The sequence below is a fragment of the Grammomys surdaster genome, unplaced genomic scaffold (genome assembly GCF_004785775.1).
Source record: "Grammomys surdaster isolate TR1022 unplaced genomic scaffold, NIH_TR_1.0 126298, whole genome shotgun sequence".
NCBI lineage: Eukaryota > Metazoa > Chordata > Mammalia > Rodentia > Muridae > Grammomys > Grammomys surdaster.
The window spans coordinates 5,805,073-5,818,547 of NW_021621098.1; the positions used below are offsets into that span (position 1 = coordinate 5,805,073).

The window sequence follows — 13,475 nt, forward strand, 5'->3', positions numbered from 1 at the left end:
TGCTGATGTCCACAGAAGGGGGATTATGTGTGGGGTGCTGATGTCCACAGAAGGGGGGTTATGTGTGGGGTGCTGATGTCCACATGTCATGATGTAGGGAAGACGAGCAGCGCTGTTGTTATGAAATAGACCTTGTTTCAAGGTTCAGGATGTCTCTTTCAGCAAACATGCAGTGCTCTGGCCCAAGGCTACATTAACTTAATTCTGGTACCAGACAACTTGTACAGTAAATTTCTTCAGTCTCAGATTAGATATGGTTGAGTATTTATGAACAAGAAACCAATAAGCTTGTAGCCAAACATCATGCAACAAAACGTGCACCTATGTGGGTGCTTGCAGCTCCTGGAAACCACAGCCAGGTATGTTGGATTGAATTCTATCCTCTAGGTACTCACCATGGCTTCTTTTCTGGTTGCTACACTAAGATGCCTCCACAAAAAGCAATTTAAGGGAGAAAGGGTTTACAGTGAGAAGACATGGCATCATGTCACAGAAGACTCAAGAAACCTCAAGAGAAGTGGGACTGGGCTGTAAAGCATCAAGGCTGTTCTCCATCTGCCTACTGCTTCCAGTGAAACTCAGTCTTCTATAGATCCCGTAACCTTCCCAAACACGCATGCAAACACATGAGTCTACACAACCTTCCCAAACACGTGTGCAAACACATGAGTCTACACGGTACATTTCACATTCAGAGCTCAACCATATTAGATTCCGCAGGTCCATTCATGTTCTACTCACAACAAGATCCTATGGCAGGACCTAGACGAAGGCTCTGATGATGGAAGCACCATTGTTATAGTCTCGATTTGTTGAGGGGAGGGGTGGAAAGGCATGGGCCAGGACAACTATGGGAGAGGCTGGCTCAGGCAAGACGAAACCAAAACAGCGCTTTCTCTCTCTCCCTCCCTCCCTCTCTCCTCCTCCTCTTCCTTTTCCTCCTCCTCCTTCTTCCTCTCTCTCTCTCTCTCTCTCTCTCTCTCTCTCTCTCTCTCTCTCTCTCTCCCTCCCTCCCTCCCTCCCTCCCTCCCTCCCTCTCCCCCACCCCAGTCTGTTGACTTCAGAATCCTAGTGAGCTGATGATTCAGAGGGGATGATGGGCAGCCACATCTGTCACACTGGACCAAGTTCTGTGTTCACTCTGCATGCACAGGCAGCGAAGAGCACAAGAATGGAAGGGCGACACAAAACAGGGAGCAGTGGCCTTGAACCTGGTCCTTGCCCACCCCAGATGGGGATGATGACTTAAGCAGAACTTGAAGAACATAGAACCTGTATTCCAGAATAGTGCAGTGTTTGTACCACTGAGCTTCTGAATCCTGTAATCAACTAACCAAAAAGTCTGGTAGTGTCATGACAACCAGGAAGAACAAAGAAACTCCAGAGTCCAGCTGAGTATCTTCTAAGCCGACCTCAAGTCAGCACATTTCTCCATGGAGCCTCTTTGCAACCCAAGTTGTGGCTCACACTGCAGAAGCAAAAGGTCTTCATTCATTGCTACCAGCTGGAGAACAGCAGGGCAGCCCAAGGGATGCAGGCCATGAATTCATCCCTGAGGCATCTCATAGGAAGCCCGGTGTGACACACCAGGAAAATGCTGACTTTTCATTATTAAGTACTACAGTTCCCGTCATATGATGCTCACATCAAACTCCAGTGTCCATCTACAGCCTGAAACCTAGCATGTCATTCATTCACCCGTTTGAGAATTAATGATGGTTTGTACTTGGGAGCAGGGGTGGGGAGACAAGGGGGACAAAGCTGAACAAGCCAGACTTTACCTCGGCACAGTTTTGCTGGAGACACGGAGATGTAAGAAATTAAGTAATATTTTAAGACAGAGGATGACAAAATATTAAGCTTGCTTGTGTTTAAAACTGGTAGGGCCATCTCTATAACTGTGGGTCTCATTCTTTCTGTGAGTTTTCAATTTGCAGCACAAAATCCTGGAAGGACATGTATAATTGGAAGGCAGCAGAAGAGGAATCGAGGCCCTTTATGGCCTGCTATGTGGGTGCGATATGGAGAAGGTGGAAATGCAGAAGAGATGGTGCGGGAAGTTACAGTAAGTGTGGGCCAGACTGCTCGGGAAGACTGGCCTTCATGCTTAGAGATGAAGGGAAACTGAGGGAGGTTTTGATGAAGGAGTGGTCTGATGGAATTGATGCTGGGTGGAGAGTCACATCACCAAAGCACTGCATGCACAACGTAGCACTCACCATGAGCCGTCATGATGAATCAGCTTCCTCATTAGAACATGAATGTGATTGAGACACTGTACCCAAGATGGAACCTTACATAAAGCCAAAGCAATAAAACAGAGACATATATGCATAAAGTAGAAACCAGTACAAGCATTCATCAAAACCACACTGTAGGTTCATCTGCAAAGGAAACGATGGTAGTGTGCCATAGAGACAGCATTATGCTCACGTCCACTGCACTGCTACTTACAACTGCCAAAACTCCAGAATCGAGCTATGTGCCCATCAGTGGATGGGGAGACAAAGCAAGTATGGCATATACACAGAGAGGAATACCATCCAGCTACAAATACCACCCAGCTATGAAACCCTGTCATTTGAACAGTCCAGTGGACAGGAGGACATCAGGCTAGGTGAATTAAACCATACATGCAGGTCAGATATGATGTGAGCTCATTCATCTATGGCATCCACAGTCATAGATGTCACAGAAGTTGAACACAGAACACTGACTCCTGGAGGCTGGGGAGGGCAGAGACGAGGGCTGAGAAAAGGGTGAAATTTAGAGTTAGGTAAGAAGGGAAAAAATAGTGTTTTACTCAAAGCAACGAGAAAAGAGAAAAACCTGAATATATTTACCATGCTTAATGTGGCCATGACAACCATTATACAGCATAGGCATGAGTTGAAACATCACAATGTATGCATAAATTAAAGATTCTGAAAGACAAAGGAACCAGAAACCTGAATTTATCAGCACTGTTTCAAGTTTCATGAACAGCATTATGTACTAGTGACAGAATTCAGAAGCAAACAGATGTTAAAGTGCAAGAAAAACTGTGAATTAGCATATTTCTATTAAATTAGGGATCCAGAGTCTCCCCAGAAAAATGTGTAATGTCAGGATGACTCTAATCAGTTTAAGAGAGAATCAGCAGACTTCAGAGAAAATGGTTTCCTTTTCTTCTCTGTTGTCATGGTACCAACCAGACTCCTTGGCTAGCTGCTTCCTTACTTGAATGGGTAAATAAATAAGTCAGAAGGAGGAGAACAGTCAAGAGAGCCAGTGAGGAGAGTGCCAATGCTGCCCAACCATGATTTAGTGAGGGTAGTAGCCAGCAGGAAGGACAGACCTGATGGGGGAGAGTCTGTCCCTTGTCAGAAGGTGACATTTGACTGGATATAGGGAAACTGAACTTTAAAGTCTAGAATCTTGGTATCTTAAAGACAAGAAAGAGGCTGTCACTGTTGAGCAGATTGGTTTTAAGTGTAAGAGGAGAGAAGGCTTAAAGGACTTGGAAGGGACAACTATGATATGGGGAGTCAAACTGACTTAGAATCTGAGAGTTAAAGCATGTAGCATGTAGGCCAACCAGGGTGTCTGTCACATAAGCATGAAGTCCTTGGCCCTAAGTTCAGAAATGTCTAGTCAGTTAAATTATCCTGGCTGAGAGTGGATTGTTAAATTTCTCAGGATATTTTCCTAAAATACTGTGGCACTCCCATCTATCATCTTGCCTACTTTAATTGGTTCTTAAGTTTTTCAAATTCCTCTTTGCCCACTGTGTCAGCAGTACTGGGAAACTCCGAGCTTCTTCTGACTAACAGTTAGGTTCTGAGTGAGTGCTCTGGCTTTTCTCCCTGTCTGAACATTGGATCTCAGTTCCTAAGCTTCCTATGATTAAGCCCAGACATCCCAAAGAGGCCCATGCCTGATTACTGACTGACTAGTTGACTCAGGCAGGGCTCACGGTTGTGGTTTTAAAGTCTTAGGATAGTTCATGACTCGTTTTTCTCTCAACTTCCTTACAAGGTCTCCCGCCCAGAGGAGCTGGAAGGCGCCAGGCAGCAAGCGGCTGAAGGCATGGTGAAGGGATCTTTCTTGGAGAGTAAGCCATTGCTGTAATGGAGAGCTGAAGGTTGTCCACCAAAGGTTCATGCAAGAGTTCTGACTCTAACCCCAGTTCCAGCCATGGGCTGTTATCTGAAAAGAATTCTTTGTAATTAAGATGGAGAGACCCTAGAGTCTGCAGATATTAAGCCAGCCTGCTTGCTGTCCTTATAGCAAATAAAGAAAGGATAAGCACAGAGAGGGGAGCATCTGGTGGAGAGAGACATAAGAGGAAAGTGGCATGCAGTAATGGGACAGAGATTGGAGTTACGTGGCCACCAACCAAGGAACACTGGCAGCCCCAGGAGCACAAGGGGACAGCATGAACCAGGTTCTTCCTCAGAGATTCCCTTTGAACTCAGATTTCTGCCAATACAACTGAGGGAGGCTAAATCTGAGTCATCTGTCAGAGCAGCCACGGGATGGTAATATGTCTGCCCTCAAGCTAGGGTCACTGAGGCCTGTCCCAGCCCAGAGCCCAATCCATATGCGATGTTTATATCAGGGTGAGAGGGCTGGATGGTACATTTTTGTTTAAATTAGTAGTTAACATATAAAGTCACAGAGGGTTTCTTATGGCATTTCCATTCATAGTTACTTTGGAAGTCTACCCCCTCCCATGCCCATCTTCTCCCTCTCATCGATTCCTGCCCAGCTCGTGCCCTCCCTCTGCAGGAATCACTTTCTGCTGCTGTTCATGTGTTCTGCTGTTCTCCTCACTCCTCCCTCTGAACGCCTTGCTTCCTATCTCATGGCACCCCAGTTCCATGATTCACACCCTGTCTCTCACATAAGCTTCACAAGCTAGGGTCCACATGTGAGATCTGTCTGTCTGAGCCTGGGCCGCCTCATGGAATATTGTATTTCCCAGCTCTGTCCATTTACCTGCAAATGTTATCATCTCATTTTCTTTATGGATGAATAAAATTCTAGTATGTACATGTACCAGCTTTTTCAGTCTATTCATCTATTGCAGGCATCCAGGCTGGTTCCATTTTCTTGCTGACTGTGTGCCTTCTCTTGCATAAGCCTGGTTGGCCTACATGCTGGATGCACTCATTTTCCTGCTATAAAACCCCAGTTGAACTTTCCTCAGCCTTTTCTTGGGGTCTGAATCCTAGTCTTTTTCCCTGTGGTTACTTCCCAGCTCTGATGAAATTAAACTTGTCACCTGGGAACAGGTGACACAGTCTTCACTCTAGTGGGAGCTCAGTCAAACCCTTCAGCAATATTCCAGGAGAACTTCATCCTTCTGGTGGTTGATTGTCAAACTGACAGGACCTGGGGCCACCCAGGAGACCTAGGCATGTGGGGTGTAGGCTATCTAGTTAAATGAGGTATGAGCTCCCCTACCCCCAAGCACTGAATAAAAGGGAAAAAGCAGGTTGAGCACTGGCTGTCACCAATCCCTGCTTCCTGGCTACAGATGTGTAGGATCAGGCACTTCAGGGTCCATCCACTCTGCCTTCCCTGGCATAATGAACTGTGTCCCTAAACTGAGGACCCCTTTCTCTTTTAACTTACTTTTCCCAGGGCATTTTAACAAATAACTAATGCAGCCCCCATTTCTCGGCTATTGTGCACTGGACCGTAGTGGTGGCCAGCCCTACCTGGCTCCCGAGTCCCAACAAATCCTGCTTTGGAGGCCTGTGATGGTTCATTTTGTCAATTTGACAGAGTCTAGAATCACCTAGGAAGGGAGTCAAAGGGGATTGTCTAGATAACATTGAAAGTCCCTTTCCAGATGACTCTACATCTAGAAACAATCAGTGCCAACCATCAAGACAGTGAGGTATGGCACACACACATAGCACAATCCTACTGTGACAACATGCCGGAATGCACAGCAAGGCTGCTTCTGCCTGGCTGCCCTGAATCAACATGGACCAACCAACCTGTTCACTAAAATCTCTTGCTGGGAAGCTTCTCCCTGATGCCAGCACAGTGCACAGGTGGGAAGAGAAGAATGACGACTACTGTGTGCAGATGGTACCTGGTTGTCCCATGACAGGACTGGCACGCTTGTACATCATAGCTCACCTGCACTGCCCGCTGTCCCTGTCACACTCAGAGACGGCTGTGTCAATGGTGCCTTTCCTGGAGCAGTTGCAGATGTCACAGCCAGTCACAGGGTGGAAGTTGAAGGAATTCATCTCACAGACTTCACATTGGGGCCTGACTGTGCGGGGTGGGCAGAGACACTTCCCTGTCACCTCTTCACAAAGGCGTCTGCCACAATTACAAGCTGCCAAGGGATAAAGAGACACTGGATGAGAGTTGGACTAGAGAAACCGTGGGGATTTCTATAAGTTCCCCAGTAGTCTGGGGGAAATGATTTCCTTTCCCTTCTGTATGGGCATCATTGCCTGTGGTGATCTGAACATGTCACAGCAAGTAAGGCAGCTGGAGTAACTGGCTCCAGGTTATATACTCCATGAACTGACTGGGCTACTGTCCCCCTAATCTAACACGGGTCTCCTTTTCATCAGAAGACTCTAGAAGGCATAAAGTAGTGACTGTTCAGGACATTCTGAAGCCGCTCCCTGGCTTCCCAGAGTACTCAGGTCCAGGATCAGCACACTGTGCAGTAGTGAGAATGTCTTTGTTTATTCAGACAAAGACTGGTCCCCTTGTGTTGCTCTGTCTGCACACCTATGTCTCTCATTGTCACTTACAACATGGGCAGATCCAGGGCATCAGGCTACAGGTTGGTTCTTAAGTAAAAATGCAAGCGTTTCTAAGTTAGTGAGTAATACGTCCAAGAGACCTTGAATGTCCTGTCTAAACTCAGGCTTCGCTGGGCCACACAACCTGAAAGTCCCTCTGCTAGGAATGAGCTGCTCACCTGCTACCTACATACACTCACGTTTATGTCTGTGTTTATAGCCTAGAGCCTGGCTGCTCGGAGTATCGTTTGTAGACATGTGGCATGAGATAGCCTGGATATTTTTACAAGTGCAGAGTTTTAGGCCCAGGCTAGGTGTCTTGAATCAAGACCTTACCATAAGCCCCCAAGTGAGTGTCTAAAACGGTGGCATTTGAGAAGTCCTGACATACACAAGCATCGTGCTCTGGGGACCAGAGGAGACTTCAGAAGGTTGACAGCTCTCACTTACGTTTGCAATGTGGAAATCCATAGTGACCTGTTGCACAGCGGGTGCACTGCCTCCCGATGACATTGGGCCGGCAAGGGCACTGCCCACCCTCAGGACTACAGTGGTGGCCGGCAGTTCCATCAGGGTGGCACTCACAGGATACGGCACCATTATGGTAAACAGCTACCAGGGCCCTTGCAGAATTCTTACAGAATCCAGAGGCTGTCTGGGGACTGTGGAAACAAAACAACTCATGATGATTACCTGGGGTGTGTCCATCCCCAGCTTCCCTTTCCTACCAGTTCCACCTGATAGCATCTTTTGGGGTGACACTGATCACTGAGTTTTGGAAGAAGTGGAAAATGACCTTATTATAGATTCAGCCAGTGACAGTCACCCTTCCCCCAACATCTGCTCCAGGAGAGGACATCACAGGGATGACTAATGGGAACTTCGGTGATGGAAGAGCTTCAGGGTGGACTGTGTGGTGTATGAGTTACAGCTGTCATCTCAACCCTATGACCTCCCGACCAATTGTGTCATAGTCTGCTTCACAGATAAGGCAGCTGAGGCGCCTTAGCTGTTGGTGACATGCCAGAGGATGAGGAGTAAGGTGTGGACAAGAAGTCACTTACAGCCACAGTGGGTTAGCTCTGGGCCTTTGCTTTTGCTGTCACTGTACAAAAAGGGTCTGTCTGTCTTCTCTGGAGTGCCTGGCTCCTTGTAGAAGCATCTCAGGCCCTGGGTTCCACAGTAGAGCTTGTGTTGGAATTAACATGCTCTTAGCACTCAGGGATGAGAGAAGACAGAGCACAGAAGGCACAGTCCCCACTAGAGAGGTGAGCAGAGATCTGGGCTATATCCTTATCAGTGGAAGACACCCTGTGTGGCATCTTTTAGGATACACAGCATCGAAGAGCCAAGGGCAAAGGAAGTCTCCTAACTGGTCACTAATCCCAAGTTGAGGGTAGGCCTCTGCTGTGTTCAGGGTTGCGTGTAGTCCCCTTATCCAGATGGTACACGGCAAGGACTCTAATAGAGTGCCGGGCACAGAGGAAGGACATCACCTTCCTGAGACCCCAGGCTCACATTACTTTCCTGGCTGGTGAGAAGGGGCAGACTCCAGGCCAGTCTCTCTCCAGACCTCACTCTGCCTGAGAATGCAAGCACACCCCATGCATGCCAGAGCCAGAGCCTGCCCACAAAATGACACTTACTTAATATAAAAGCTGTCACCTCCACAACTGCTGATGAACTCAAAGGACTTGTCCACTGATGTTTTGTGAAGTATTTGGTAGTCATAATTCTCTGCAGGTACCACAAGAACCCGGGCCTAAAAGAAAGCCATTGACCTGGTTTAGATTTATAACAGGCATGCTTGTGACTAGCCAGTGAAGGAATAGAGAACCACATGCCAAGAAGATGGGACTTATGAAGGAACTGTAGCCACAAATCCAAGACAGGTTAAAGGAGGCAGGGTTAAAGGCTAACCATGCACCACATCTCTAGGATACAGTGAGCACAGTTGGCTCCTGAAGCACCTGCTCCTAGGAATAAGGAACAGCAGTGTCAAGCAGCAGTTGGTTCAAGGTTTCTTGAGGATAAGCAGGGCCTCTGGTTCTCCAGGGACCATCACTTTTATTTTTAAAGGTAAGCAAACTGAAGTTGCAGAACCAGCAGGTAATCTAATATTGTAGCTTGCCTAGTACTTGGGGTTTAAATGAGAATGACCTGTATAGCTTGTGTATTTGAACATGTGAACACTGGTGGGTAGCACTGTTGGGAAAGGATTAGGAGGTGTGGCCTTGCAGAAGGAAGTATATCACTGGAGGTAGGCTTTGAGAACCCAGCTTGTATGAACAGTTCCCCACTCCATCTTCCTGTTTCCTGATTATGGTTCATAATGTAAGGTTTTGGCTCCAGTCACCATGCCTGCTGCCTGTCACCGTGCCTGCCTCCAGGATGGGTGCTTATGCTGTGGAAACCAGAAGTGCAGATAAACCTTTCCTTCTATACATTACCCTGGTCATACTGTATTTAACATAGCAACAGAAGTAATACAGTGTATAATGCGGAATAATTATAGCATGATTCCGTGATACCCCTGTACATGTCAAGCCATGGCACCTGCAAACCCTGCAGGAAGAGTTTATGTCTTTGACAACTGCTTACCAACTTGTAGCTGACAGAGAGGCTACTGCTCTCTTGTGTTCCATGAACATCTGCTGAGCACCACATGTCAGGCAGTGTTCTAGGTCCAGAGGTATAAAATGAATACCCTATGCACTGGAATGATAGCATCCCCAGAGAGGAGGAGGAGTCATAGCACAGCACTAGAGGACCACAGAGCAAAATCCAGCAAACTCTTGTTGGTTCTCTAGACATCCTTAGGGAACCGGTGAATAAGCTCTAAGCCAAGCTCACTGGTCAACAGGATTTGACAAAAGTTAGTAGAAGATTCTAGAAAAGAGCACAAGAAAACCTGCTGGCATTGCCAAAAATGGCTTAACTATGAGCTTTTGAATGATGATTATGGTCAGACAAGGGAATCAGGGAGCACGGGCAGCAGAGGACATGGATGAACAATGTCTTAGCAGCAGCTAGGAAGGGCTGTGGATTCCAGAGCAAGGCACATGAACCAGAATGAGGTGAGTGGACCGAGGAGAGGCAGGAAAACAGAGCAAGGCACCTGGACCACAGGGAGGCAGGTTCAATAAATAAACAGCAGAAGAGACTCCGGAAGCAGGTCAGGCAGGGCAAGAGGGGACTCCTGGTGGCCAGACACTGCCTGGAGTTCAGGCAAGATCCAGGGTAAACTCAGAAACAAGGCTGCTGATCCCTCAAATCAGAGAACAGCCTCAGCGGGAATGGATGGTGTCCATGGATAAATGACACAGGGATCTCAGAGTGGAACCTGGGGCATAGCTCATACAGACAGTGGGTTAAGGAAAATCACCAATGGGGCACAGGAGAGAGTGACAGAAAGCAGCAAGGACTGTAAACGCTTCAGAGAGGGACCGGTAAGGGCAAGGAGTAAGCAGAGGCTGGGGGATAGGTGGGTCCTTACATTATTGTTCCTATCCTCCTGACTTTGGTTGTCACATGGTTTCATCTTCATGGGTTTGTAACACACAAACACATTCTTCCAAATCAACTTTTCCATAAATAGGGTTAATCCCTTGAAGAAAGTATTGCCAGGAGCCTAACCCACAATAGCTGACCAAGGAGCAAACTGAAGGCAAGCAGAACTCACCAATGTTAAGGACTTTCCATCTGGAATCTTCACCGTCACAGTGACCTCTGCTTCTGAGATGTCAAATTCCACCTGGCTGTCAGACATCACTTGGTCCTGGCAGCCAAGTATGTGGGGACAAAATGAGGCAAGGAAGGAACCTAGGGAGGGAAAGGTGCTGTCACACAGCTGGCTGCAAGGGTGGTACGGCTCATGTCCTGGAGCATGCTCATGGCTGCTCACCTGACCACTGTCTTCCTCCTTTCACAATCACCTCAGTGGGAAACCCCGGGTGATCTGCTTGATAAAAATGGATAACAAACACATGTCGGCCCAGGTGTGGTATGAGTCCTCTCAGGGTTACTTGACTCTAAGGAAGGAAAAGATTGGGGAAGAAAAAACTCTAAAACTGAAAAGCATTGAATAATTAGGACATGAGATGTTGCTACAGTTGTTAGCCCCAGCCTGCCTTTAGCACCTCAGCCAAGGCACCACCACCATCAAACGTGACGTGCATCATACCCTTCAAAAGGTCCCCACCATCACAGCACTGTCTCCTGTCTGTCTGTCCATCTCTCTCATTCTCTGTGTCTCTCTGTGTTTGTGTCTCTGTCTCTCTCTCTTTCACAGAAGTGGTCTTTCTCTCCCACTGCCCAGTAAATCTCTTACATGAGATCTACTGCATGGTATGATCTTTGCAGCATACTTTGCCCTGACCCACCAAGGCTCTGTGCTGCATAAACTCCAACATTGCTGCCTGTGACTTGGTAAGATATCCTGGCACCTGCATGCCCTCCACTTGGGGATCTGAGGGAGAGGTCCAAAAACCTTGGGAATGAAAAATTTTCTGTTTCCCAGGAAAATGAACCAGGTTCCTCAGGGGAGCCACAAACAATAGGCCATTAATCAATAATAGTCTTGATATTGGACAGAAAAGAAGGGTAAGTCTGGAGCTGAGTCAGCTCCTGGACACTTAGGTGGAGGAGACAACAGGCCCAGAACTGAGCTGGTTTCCAAAATTCTTCAAAGCCTCACCAAACATAGAGGCCTTAGAAACCCATCAAAATTGTACTAAGGTCACCGCTTTGTCCCCTATCAATCATATTAGAGGTTACCTAATCCTTCTGGAAAATTCCCCCAGCCTGCATAAAAGAGTGCCTTAGCTAGTCGCCATTTTGATGAGTGGCTGACCCCTGCATGCTGTTATTTTCTGCAGAGACTGGGATCTTCCTTCAGCAAGTCTTGGACAGTAACAAGAGCCACACTGGGCGATATCACATATCTCCAGTCCACCTGCAAGCCTCACTTTCCGCCTCACCTATTGCTGCACACCCTACCCAACCACAGCGCTTGGTAAGTTTTCCCTTTGGTTGGATCCAAGGAAGTGGCCTTTGAGTGTTTGGCGCCTCTATGGTATTGGAGGCAGAGGTACCCCAGCTACAGTCTTTAAGGCTACAGTTGACCCTCTCTGATGGCCCCCACCTCTGACCATTTCCTTGGGTGACTCTATCTAAGTGGGGTTTTTTGGCTTTTTTTGTTTTTTGTTTGTTTGTTTGTTTGTTTGTTTTGTTGTTGTTGATTTTTGTTCTCAGTTTCTGCCTTTTAGTTCATTTGAAAGTCCTGGTACCAGGGGCCATGATTCCTTGGGCTTTTTAGCCCTGGCACCTATTTGCTGAGGTGACTATCCATTGAATGGCTTTTGCTTTCCTCTTTAATTCCCTAAAGTCCTGGAAATGCCTTGGACTTCAGGCCTTGGACCTCTCCCTCCTTCTCACCCATTGAAATCACATCATCTCTGTCTCCTGGCCCCCCTTTAGGACGCCTCTTGGAGAGTCTCCAACTGCTCCACCTAGAACCTGTTTAAGGGCCTCTAAACTTACCTGCCTTTGCAGTTGAATATGGCCTCGATAACACGGTTAAGTGAATAAAAATGGTTGTCTAGCAGCACCCTAGATCCCAGTATCATGGGCTTCTACCAGGAAACATTCCCCATTCCCTATTTGTTATTCTCCACTCCAAGCCTTGTTTTTGTTTCTGGTCTTTTGCTTTTGTTTTTTCTGCTCCTCCACCCCTCCATACACACTGTGTAAAGGCCCTCCCTTTAAGTTAGAGTTGATGGATCTGTAAATTTGTTGCAAAGCGGGAGCTGCAATCAGACCTGGGGGTTGGGGGGGGGGACAGGAGAAAAGGAGCAGGCCCCCCAGACCAGCACATACCTGTTCTCCCCTGCAGTGTCCACTGCAAACCAAGCTGCTGCTCTAACTCTCCTAAGGCATGCACAGATGGGTTTTTTTGTGAATTTGATTCCAAATTCTAGAGTTTAATTCTTCAGCTGCTGGTTCCCTCTGGCCTGCTAGGCACCTCAGTGCTTCTCAGCTCCTGCAGCCTGCTGAGCCTCTGGCCTGAGGCACTTACAGGGATGCCTTCCTTCTCACCTGCTCTCTCACCTCTCTTGTTTTCCTCAGGGGCCACAGTCCCATGGGCAGCAGCTTGGAACTCTTCTTTCCTAGCTGGCTCCTGCTCCGTGCTACCTGCTCTGTCTCCCTTTGTGCCCTCTGGGGCCATACTTTGCAAATTTCCTTGCCTCCTCTTAGGAACTGCCTGCTAAAGTCCCTGAGCTTCTTGGAACCCTCCATTAGGTGGAGTCCCTGCTTGTCCCTCCTTGTCCTTTAATCATTCCTCTCCTTGTTCTATGCTGTACATGTCTCTCTGTCTCCTTGAGCCAGCTTCTACACCCTTGGAGCTGTCACTGTGTAGACAACACTCAGCTCCAGCCTTCTACACACATATGGCTCTCTACTAAAGACACTTGCTGGACCCTTCTCTCCCTTTCCCCTGTATGCCCTTGACTATCTGTCTCTGGCTCCAGCCTGTAGTCCCATAACTTCAGCTTTCAGCCCTCTCTTGGAACTAATTAGAACACACCCACACAGCATTCCATTCTCTCTCTCTCCTCCTCCAAGGATTCACATATATACATATATACATATATACATATATACATATATATACATATATACATATACACATATACACATATATACATATATACA

At 47.3% G+C, this 13,475-nt stretch overlaps 1 protein-coding gene across 1 annotated transcript in view; it reads right to left on the reverse strand.

Moving 5' to 3' along the window:
- The window catches only part of Lama3 (laminin subunit alpha 3), a 233,209-nt gene that overhangs the window by 84,997 nt on the left and 134,737 nt on the right, over positions 1 to 13,475 (reverse strand). The window contains exons 28-32 of the mRNA XM_028759473.1: positions 10,666 to 10,792; positions 10,444 to 10,583; positions 8,408 to 8,523; positions 7,212 to 7,423; positions 6,136 to 6,340 (exon numbers count right to left, since the gene is read on the reverse strand). Of these exons, the coding sequence (XP_028615306.1) occupies positions 6,136 to 6,340; positions 7,212 to 7,423; positions 8,408 to 8,523; positions 10,444 to 10,583; positions 10,666 to 10,792 (800 nt within the window). The remainder of the gene's footprint in view (positions 1 to 6,135; positions 6,341 to 7,211; positions 7,424 to 8,407; positions 8,524 to 10,443; positions 10,584 to 10,665; positions 10,793 to 13,475) is intronic.